This window comes from Homalodisca vitripennis, chromosome 1, assembly GCF_021130785.1.
Source record: "Homalodisca vitripennis isolate AUS2020 chromosome 1, UT_GWSS_2.1, whole genome shotgun sequence".
Lineage (NCBI taxonomy): Eukaryota > Metazoa > Arthropoda > Insecta > Hemiptera > Cicadellidae > Homalodisca > Homalodisca vitripennis.
The window spans coordinates 32,835,639-32,846,566 of NC_060207.1; the positions used below are offsets into that span (position 1 = coordinate 32,835,639).

General features: G+C 32.3%; 1 protein-coding gene across 2 annotated transcripts; it reads right to left on the minus strand.

Moving 5' to 3' along the window:
- Positions 1-1,269: 1,269 nt before the first annotated feature.
- Positions 1,270-10,627, minus strand: LOC124359550 (GILT-like protein 1). Of its 2 annotated transcripts, XM_046812390.1 has the most exons (6): positions 10,499-10,627; positions 9,469-9,608; positions 7,047-7,193; positions 4,809-5,012; positions 4,489-4,638; positions 1,270-1,545 (listed from the first exon to the last, which is right to left on the minus strand). In XM_046812390.1, exons 2-6 carry the CDS (start codon positions 9,556-9,558, stop codon positions 1,453-1,455), a joined length of 684 nt encoding a protein of 227 aa, XP_046668346.1. In that variant the 5' UTR covers positions 9,559-9,608; positions 10,499-10,627; the 3' UTR covers positions 1,270-1,452. The 2 variants fall into 2 exon arrangements, with proteins under 2 accessions (XP_046668346.1, XP_046668356.1); XM_046812400.1 differs by lacking the exon at positions 10,499-10,627 and having other exon boundaries at positions 9,469-9,612.
- Positions 10,628-10,928: the final 301 nt, after the last annotated feature.

Below are 10,928 nucleotides of genomic sequence, written 5' to 3' on the forward strand. Positions count from 1 at the left end.
ATGGTGGTGGAACTGCCTCTGTAAATGTTTTCTGTAGATACCTACTCTCTGAACGCCAAAAAGGTCTCGTATTTAATTAACTTTAGGTAGTAGCATCTAAAGTTAGCTATCACATCTGCTGTGGCACGCCTTTGATTGCAAAACTCACTTGGAGTCTCAGTTTTATTGTATTATATGTTATGTACTTTTTATGCTTAAAGTATCTTTAGTTTTATTTTGTTTAGTAGGTCAACACGTTAATAGTGTAAAATAATTTTTCTCGGATCATTTAGAAAAGCTGATATATTGACTCGGACACACATAAATCGAGTGTAGGTCCCGCTGAAGTTCTAAATAACTCACCGATTAGGAATTTATTGTGGTTTAAACAGAGTTAAATTATTATTCACCATTATGGTGTGCATGCCTTATTTTATTTTATGAATTAAAAATAAATGTTTTTGTCATTTAGAGACGTGCTTAATACTTTTCTAATAGTATATATTTGTCATTACGTGAAAGCTTTTAGTGAAAATTTCATTGTTGAAACTAATTAAAAGCTCAAATAAACAAATTAAGACAAAAAGCAAAACTCATGGTTTTATAATATATCAATTATGTATTTAGAACATTTTTATAAAGACGTAAAAGACTTGTTTAATTATAGTGTATTAGTAAAAATTAAAATAAAAGTTTAACACGTCTTTTACAATTAGATTGCATCTTTATTAGTTCGATATATGTTTCATTAGTTACAATAATGGTGGTACAGAATAAAAAAAATATCAAAAACGTTTTAGGACAGTCATAGAAGATGCCTCAAAGTGATGTGTTATAGTTAAGTGTATTATAAGTAATATTAAACAGTAGAATAATAAACATGATACACCCAGAAAACTGAATAGATAATAAAAATCATCAGCCATTTAAACTATTTAAGATAAGAGACTTATGTACTGACCAACATACTAAATCTGTACAAGAAAGAAATGTAATCTGAATCAGACTGACATACAGTATAAATCTGTAGCATACAGACATACTAAGTATGTTTCAGACAGATATACAAGATCTGTATCAGATAGAAATGTATATATGTATCAGGGAAACTTATTAAATCTGTCTGAGGCATACAATATATTTATAAGATAGAATTATAAATCTATATCAGGTAGACGTACTAAATCAGACATACATACAAGATCTGTATCAGAAAAAGGTTTAGATCTGTATCAGACAGAAGTAATAATCCGTGGGAAAAGGCAGGATTGAAATTAAATACAATTTAGATAAACCATAAAATAAGTTATTCTGATATTTTAATTTTCCTTTTCATATAGTTTTAGTTTCAAAGAAACATTCACATAGTACTAGTTTTAATGGTTTGAAATGTTAATAACTGTTTTTAACACTGGTGATATATTCACTATTTTATAATGTAATAGTACAATAGCATAATATTATTAGGAAACTCTATAGGCTATGGGGACAGTTGTCTGGCAGATACTTGCAGATTAAAACCAGCAACTGAGTCTGCGCCTCGTATTGTTCAGTTTCATCATGTTTCTGTAACAACGTCAACGAGAGAGTTAGTAATCTTTTATTCTAAGCAATAAAACTTTACGACATGTTTTATATTACGATATTCAACATGGTTAAGCCCTACAGCCTAGGAGATCGTGGATTAGATCAGTTAACAATTATGATGTAAAACGGCATGTAATTGTAATAGTTAGGTGTACATTACGATTTTTATTTTAAAAAATATATGGATAGCAGTGGAATGTATAGGAAAATTGAGAATGGGCAGGGATAGAAAAGCACGGTTAAGAATGTTTATAACAGCAATACGAGCAGATATCGTAATCACGAATCGATTACAATAAATATAAATTGCTCGAAGAATCCTAGTCATGATAACTTTGAACTGTTGTTGGGATATAAGGTTAAACTGGTGGGGAAATTGCTTTTGTAGATTGAAACAAGACTCAAACTCATATTCTCCTACCACTTGTACGGAAAAACAATATCGACATGACAACAGGGAAAAATATTAACGAAAACGGACCTCTCTGTATCACAATTCTGAGAGAATCTAAAATATGTGGTATACACAAGCACTCATATAAGCTTTGAATGGAACCTAAGAATAAATCCATCATTTTAAAACTGCACTACTGTACATACATTTGGGTCGGGCATTACACAATCTGGTTCATCGTCATCGTCATCTTCGGCAGTCACATTTTCGAGCAACATATTTTTGTCTCGGCAGTGCTTCAACCATTTAAGCACACACTCCTCTACGTCCTTCAGCTCACACAACTTTACCTTTCTGATTTTAGAACACAGTACACTTCCGCCATCGAACTTCTCTCTATTTTTTTTTTCAAATTGTATATAAAGTGCTGGGCGGAATGCCAAATTCTTTCGCGATGTCCAATTTCTTTTCGCCGGATCGTCTTCAACGCATTTTTTATAATTTTTCGTTTACGCACTACGCTTATAGCGCGCTGTTTCTTTTTGTTATTGGCGTCCATCGTCACTAAATTACTGTAACTTAATTCCGAAGCACAGCACCATTTAAACTTTCCACGACAACTGAATAAACTTGTCTAGCAGTTCATACCGGAGTGGCTGTGACTAAGCTTTCATGACGAGACACGATTGTCTGTTTTTTGTCCTTTGTTGCCGTTGTGACGTTTGTTAACAAGGCGCAGCCGTGGAAAATTCGTTATACAGAGGTGAATTTCGCTACAAGAGGTGATTTATTTTTTCCAGGATTACTAAAAATTCGTTATATCGAGATTGTGAGTATGCTTTATTCGTTATGTAGAGGTGAAATTTTCATTGATTCTTATGGAGATTTATAGGGGGTTTAAAAAATTCGTTATATCAAGGAATTTGTTGTATTGAGGTTGACTGTATATAAAAACTGAAACACCCTTATTTAGCCCTGCTGGAGATATTAAATTTCTATGAAAAACTAATGTGTAAACTGAAATTGAAATGCAATAACTTTTCTCTTACTTGATTATTACAAATAACAGGGCCTAGTAAAATGAAGGCGGTTCGGATTAAGAGATATTTTTGCAATAGCAATATCAAAATAATGGTGTACGTTGCGCTCCTTATATACAATACATATCTGTAAAGAGGTCTACCTAGACAGTGTCAAAATAACTATCCACTTTCCATCGGCTCTGAGCCAAACCGTGATGGTGGCTTTAAATAGACAAAAATGGGATGAATGAAATTTATCCTACTAAAATGAAATGGTGTAAAGGAAATAAGATGATATTGGTAAATATTTATTTATAACTGGATTTGAAATTACATTCATCTGTCAGGATAACACCGTATATTTCCGTAGACAAACGAGACAAAAGCATGTAGTCAGAACCTCTGAAGTGATATTTGGCTCTAAACAAGTACAAAGAACAAAAAATTTGAACTCAAGTAAACCCACTGGGATGCATATGATGGTGGAAAAATTAAAAGATTCTAACACTATACCTGTAAAAAACTAGAAGTTTTTATGATTCTGATACGCTTATTCGTACTTCAAAATGTAGTAAAAAAATGAACTGGGAGTTAAGTATAGAATATTTTCTTGACCAACATAACACACACTGAATGAAGGAAACAAAGCTTATCTGTCCTTTCTGGAAGTTATCTTGGAAGTTACTCTCTAAATATCAAAAGAAAACAGTGTATTTAACAACGGATAGTTACAATTCGGTATCTCATTATTGACAGTTATTCAATTTAATACATCACATCGATAAAATTGTATATTAACATTACAATTTTTACATCAGAGCCAAATAAAAAGTGAGGTGAAGGACATATATACAAATGCTACCTCTGTGAAGCAATGCAATGTGGACTATGGCCAGACGTGACGTAAAATGATAGTTTAAAGTGTTGGACTTAGGGTTTGAATTAAAAATAGCTCAGGTCCAATTCCTATCGCTGACCGTAGCTCTTCTTGTAATTAATGTTCATATTGTAGTGTAATTATTCTTCTCCTGTTCTGTTGGAAAGCATTGAAAAGTGGCAGAATAAGACCATAAAGAGAATGGAATCTCTATAAAACATATCTTACTAAATTGAATAAATACTTTTGTTGGTGGTAGCGACACAATGCACATATTTAGTGTGAAATTTTATATGCACATTTTGTCTTAGTGAGATTTATTTAGGAAAGAAACAGTTGATGGACGAAATCGCACTCCTTTATTGTTATTTTAAAGAAATGTGAGTGATATGACTATTCTAAATAGCTTCTAAAATTCTGATATCAATCATTTTCAAGCATTAGCGTATGTGTTCCCAATCAATATAAGCACTCTGCCCTCAAAGTTCCCATTCACGCAAGAGAACTAAAGATTGTCAGTACCAACGCAATGTTTGGGTATTAAATATTTTCGTATTACGTTTAATAGCTAAGACACTCAAGACATTCATGAAAAAGGATGCTACGTTGGAAATTTATTTGTACTTTACCCCATTAATTGTAATGAAGGGCGTAGAGTCAATGGGTGTTTTTATCATAGCCATGGTATCATTTCCATAACGACTTGTCAGTGTATTGCCCAGCTTTCCTTCCACACATTCATCAATGGCTCTCTCATCCAATCCAGCTTCATTGGCACACTGAAACAAGGTTAACAAGATGAATATGATACATTTTAAAGGAAATTCCTATGTGTATTTGTTTAAAAATTATAAAATAGTAGAGTTCAAGTTCCTAGATTAAAAGTTACTTGCATTGTTTGAATAAACAATTTAAATGATTTATAAATGACGATATAACGCAACAATACCTTGTGTCTGGAGTGGTACTGATCCTCATGGTGTACCAAACAGCGGATGTAATTTAAGGCTTTGGTGACGTCAGTGTTTGGACAGTCCTTGGTGGTCTGTCCATGACACGCATTGTGGATGCCGCACGCGTGCAGCGTGTTGCCCATACACTCCTTTGGTCCATGCTCGCAGGTGAAAGTGATACGTCCATCAGAGTACGATTGCTGTGTAAAAAAATACTTTACACTATGCTATTGTGGTGAATTCTTCTCAAAAAACTTTTGTTCAAAATTCTCTATTTTTAGTTTAAATATTGGATGTACAGTTTGTGACAGTAGCCATACCATAGAGTCCTTTGAAACCAAGCAGGCCAGTTACAGTTTCCTGTTTGGTGGAAACAGTTTAGTCAGAGACTAAATTTTATTTCCGACAGAATTTATGGTGGTCTTGTAACCTTAACTCCGCCAATGAATGTTACGTTGCTCTTGATGATAACACGTGATTAATGGAAACTTGATGTACTTGTCTATCACTTAGGTTTGCAAGACCCGTGCGTTCTCTACCTTGAGATGGTCATTGAGTTATATATTTTGATCGTTAATTAATCTAAACTTTCTCAGTATACATTTATAAAACTTAAAATTACTTCGAGTAAAAGGTTGTAATATTAAATTTGTTTAGATATTAATTTTATTTATTTATACATTACTACACTAGTATGTTTAGATTTTTACTTTTTTGTAAGTTGAACATAATATATTCTATGGTCATATAATTTCTTTGTAACTGGATGAATTGGCACGTCAATATTTTTCATTTTAGTAAACAGCTTGGACTTGTTGGCGCGACTGGTTGCGGTGTAATTTATAATTCAAATTGTTATGTTAGTTTTTTTTATTTATTAATTATTTTATTGTAATACAAACATTTTGTTAATGATTAACTATTTTTAAATCTTGTAAGACTATAATATGTTTTCAAAATTTTCTATTATATTCTATTCCTAGAGATTCTTAGAACTGTTCGTTAGGGTCAATATTGCTTTTCAATGATTTTACAGTTTTAGTGGTTCGTACATTTGTCGATTATTGTTTTATGTTAAGTCTCTAAATCAGTTCAACACACACTTATCACTTAGTATCTAAATTAAACTCAGCCCAAACAAACATTTATACTAGGCCTAGGTGTAATACTTCCATACCCTTATATCGGGTGGTCATTGCTTCACAAGAATACGAGCTCAAACTATTCTGTGGTCCTAATTCTTCGTAGACTAATATGTAAATATTCTTTAAGCTACAACTGTAAAATCTTATTTCCTGTAATTCATATACCTTTATACATTTAAGACTCTTTGGTATTACCTGTATTTTTTAGTTCTCATAGGACAAAAACAAGAAGCTTAGAAATTGCACATAGTCCTAACAGGGTTTTCGCGCTACTTCCAAAGCAACAGGATATTCTGGATGGGCAAGGTTTGGGTAGGGACCGAGTCCTGTTAAGATCAATGAGGAAGAATTTAGTGCATTAATTTTATTCATGTCTCCTTAGAAAAAGGGAAAGCCAACTCTGAATCAGCCTCTCCAGTCAAAGCAGGCAGCGAGTGGCACACACTTATGTCTAGGCTAGCAAGAACCTTTGACAGTTAAGAAGCTCCAGCACTCCATCAGTCATATATCGCAGTAGACTAGACCCATCAATCTACCCGAGAATATCGACATTTGTAGTTTCGCTCCTGGTCATCCATAAGGTTGCCCAGACTTAAGTGACACATAGGTTATTGCTGTACCTAGTGTATGTTCAACTGGATTGTATAAACCGGCCAGAAGTGAACCCTCCTTCGGAGTGTTTTGTGTAATAACTCTTAATCATGATGTTTTTTCCTTGAGTTAAAAGTCAAATAATTTCCTACTATTCTATATAAAATAGTAAAATATGTATATACAGTTATTGTTAAACTACAAAACCATTGAAGCTTCAAATAATTTCTAAAAAATCTAATGTTAGTTTTTTATGTCATTTTAAGGTTTTCCATGTCTGCTGATATCTCACGCCTTGTCTGTGAAAACTTTTATTCTCACGAAAATTTATGGGACTACGATCCCCGAAGTAATTTTCTCGTTGGAAGCTCTAATAATAAATGTTTCTAATATACATGCGTGCGATATCATTACAACTAGTAATTGTTTATTTTAAATTAATTTATCATAAGTTTAGTAAAAATTATTGTTAAATGTATTTAAAGAATAAGGTATTACTTTAGCGTTTCCAAAAGGCACCATTTCCACCAGAACGAAGGGGTTGTTAAACATCCAAGCGTCGTAGAGTTGATCGTTAATAAATTTGATAGAGTTGGGGCAGTAGCTCTCATAGTACACAGAGAGTAGCATGGGTTCGTGAAACACCTGAAATAACAGATAAGTTATTTAATAAGAACACATAATAAGATGTAATGTAATAATTTAAATATTATAATGAGTGTATGTTTTTGAGCGTGTGTGATATTGAAGGCACTCGTCAATGCTCGTGTAGTGCCTTATGCACCACTCTGTTTAACAGTATATCCTCCAATTGCATAAACTACTGTTTTTTATCCACTGCTGGTAAAGAAACCTCTTATAAGCATTGTGTCCATCATCGGAATAAAAAAATGAGCCAGAATTCACAAAAGGTCTATTTAGTTACGTACCTACGACTGTATATTTAGTATTTAAATAAACCTACAGACCGAAAGGACTTATTTGTTATTAAATAAAGCGTGATGTTTTAATATGCTCCACTTCGATGTATTAACATTTGTATGTACTCTATGGTGTAGTTGCTGGTTAATTAAATACGTATACGTACTTTTTTATCTAAATTTTAAAAGTAAATTATTTACTAATGAGTAGTAATAGATCAACAGTAATCTGAGTTTTCATTATGTTTATTTATAAGGACATTTAAATATATTAGTTTAGTTTGCCAGCAATACCTTAATATAAAGCATGTTTGTTTATAACAAGGCATTTGGGCTCACCGACCACGAGATTAAGGCAACTGACCATCGCAGTTCATAAGACCTGGCTGGCGCTGGCGATTTCCAACTTCCTTGTATTTAAACTATCTCGTATCTTTAAGTAAGTGACTTAGAGTTCACTCCTCAGGAAAAATATTACCTCTAAAACCTTACCTTACTGCCTAGTAATTTATGGTATCTCCACCAAGATATCTTCAGCCCCTAGTGATGTTTGTTAACTCGTTCATTGTAAGCTCTCGGCCTCTGGTATTTTCGCTAGTAGGATGTATAATTTTAGAAATATTTGAACTACCGCAATTTGAATTCATCTCTCGTAATGGTAGCGGCTAATGTTTTTAACCCTAATGCTTAGTTAGATTTGATCATTACATGGTATGAATATCAAGTATAAATACAAATACGAAATCCCACACAAAATCATGTACGTCACATTTAAAGAATTTTCTAAAAATACCTAGAATGGAATGATAATACGAAGAATTGCTTGCTAATGTTATACTTAATTTTAGATTTATGAAGTAATATCTTCGTTTCATTGGCTGAGCGTTAGCAAAGTCTATTACTCCTGGGGCTGGTCAAATTTAATTTTTGTATGTCTGTATATCTATCTGTCTGCCGATATCTCGAATCGCATTGACCTATAGACTTGTAATTTAGCATGACGCTTCATTTCTAGAGAAACACTGAGTTAGAATATGATGAATGTCATTGCATGGAATTTGGCTGACCATCAGCAATATGTTTGCATTGGTGTTATGGGTTATCCTGATGGTAACGAGAAAACTGAAGAATAAATACATTGTAAAAAAGCTGAGTAACAGACATATTAACACAAGTAGCTTAATCATACATTACAAATAAAAATATAAGAGAGCGGAAAGTCAATGTTAACATTCTGTGATAAGATTTGATTTCAGCGCACTATTATACTGTAGTACCCTTCCTACCCCATCTGAAATTGTATTATTTAAACACTGATATTACACCCAAATCAAAGAAAAAAAAATGAGAATGATGTGGCAAGACATCTCCAGAAATTTTCATAAACTTAGTTTATAAATAGACAAACACCAGAGCTACTATAATGCATGTCTAACCATGGGATTTGACTGAGCGTCACTGAAGGTAAACTGGCATACCTTTATTTATCTACCGGGAGTACGTAGACATGATACATTTATTTTGTGATCTTTGTGCCTATTACCAATCCACAGGACATTTCGAGAATGAAATTAGCTAAGTACTTGAAATTTTGCATACAACTTAAGCAGAATTAATGATTTTATAACCTTTCTGGATTGAACTTTAGGCTATATGGCAATGACAACAGTAACTTAGGAATCTATATTTGGATTTAAATTTTATAAAATATGTCCTTTGGCTAATTATATTAAGTTCAATCCTCCGACGTTAGTATTACTCACAACCTCTAATGGAGATTTTTGGCTACGCACAATTCCGATTGTTTAGAAGGGAAACCCAGACTGCTAGCTAGATTATTTTTTAAAGAAAGCTCGTATCTCCTAGTATCTGGTTATTTAGTGAATGAGTTTACAGTCTTAAGACCAGGGTGCCTTTTGTTAACATACAATTGTTAAAGGACAAGATAAGATTGCAAGTAATTTGTAAGCGTGGAGTGTTTAAAATTGAGAAATACTTACTTTTCTATTGCCAACTGGTCTGAATTCATATGCCTCACATTGCATCCATGTGAGCGCCACAAGAGCAGTGAAAATTACCAATCTGCTCATTCTCGTACAAGGAGTACTCTCGTTATTCCAAACGACAGGTTGAAGAAAAACTGAAAATAACAAATATTAATAAAAAAGGTAAAACATTATAAATCTTAATTTGAATATTTTATTACACTGCGTCTATTAAATTTACACTTTTTTTTAGAAAATATGATAAAATTTACAACCAAAATTTTAATACACAATATTTATGTTACAATTTGGCAAATATTTTAATTAAAAAGTATATTCTGGATAAGATTATAACAATTTTACATGCATTCATCGTTACTCATTATGAAAGCTTATAATTTGTATAAATAAAAAATAAATAACTACTCATGTCCACTGAAGATGATTTGGTATAAATAGAATCTGCTCTCACAAACACAAAATAAGGATTGTTAAGGTAAGTAATTATTCATGACAGTTATGGGTACGTTTGTTATAATTCTTCAGTGTTACTATTATATAATTTCATAGGCCCAGCATGGCTGGTGTTTCTGTTGAGATTTGATGATACAAATCAAGTTTAAAAAAGTTATAATAGTCTTGATAATCTTATCGTAAAATAAATATAATACGACATCATTTTCTGTAGGTGTTGACTTATTGTGCTCTATTCTGAGATACTTGTGGTATTAAATAAATTTCTACAAAAATCATGCTACAGAATATAAATACTTTTACGCATTATGATATACAATAATTTATTTAGCCGTGTCAAATTTAAAATCTAAATCAAAAGTAAAGTCATTAATTTTTTAGAGATATTTACAATAAATATGCAAGTCTAATTGAAGAAAAATTATCATGGATTATTTGAATACTTTTTGGTTATAGATATAGGCCTACTATTAATATTAACTTCTAAATTAAGTAAGGGCAGTATTATAAAACTCAAAAAGTAAACGCAATATTTATTGTTAATAACAATAACCTATTACTACACGCTTACCAAATAAGAGCTGTAATTGTTAACACCTATCTGGCAGACTCTTTTAGCTTATATATCATTGTCACATATTTCTTGATTAAATTGCCGAACCTTTCTCGTACCTGAGACACTTGAGGAAAAGTGCCATTAGTCGTATCTCGTTGATTACTCAATAGATAATTAATTATTTGCACATTTAGCGAGAGAGCTAACCCATGTATAAGATAGTAAAGATTTTTTGGGTTACACTGCATATTTTATACATATTATTTTAGTTTATTTGAGTTTCTTTGAAGCCTACTTTATCCAAACGAACTCTTCAGATTCCAGGAGTCGTAATCTAAGACAAAGTTTACAGTTGATCGCAAAAACACATTTAATATCTGCTGATTAATCCAAAAAAAGGAGTTGACCAGTGAGGCATAACTCGGAGGGATTTTTGAAATAGGTA

Bases quoted from the DNA above. Each gene is read 5' to 3' on its own strand.
- LOC124359550 (XM_046812390.1), bottom strand. From the start codon at position 9,558: ATGAGCAGATTGGTAATTTTCACTGCTCTTGTGGCGCTCACATGGATG. The intron at 7,194-9,468 runs GTAAGTATTTCT...CTGTTATTTCAG, and splicing joins GACCAGTTGGCAATAGAAAA to GTGTTTCACGAACCCATGCT. The intron at 4,639-4,808 runs GTATTGTTGCGT...ACCTTGTTTCAG, and splicing joins AGTACCACTCCAGACACAAG to TGTGCCAATGAAGCTGGATT.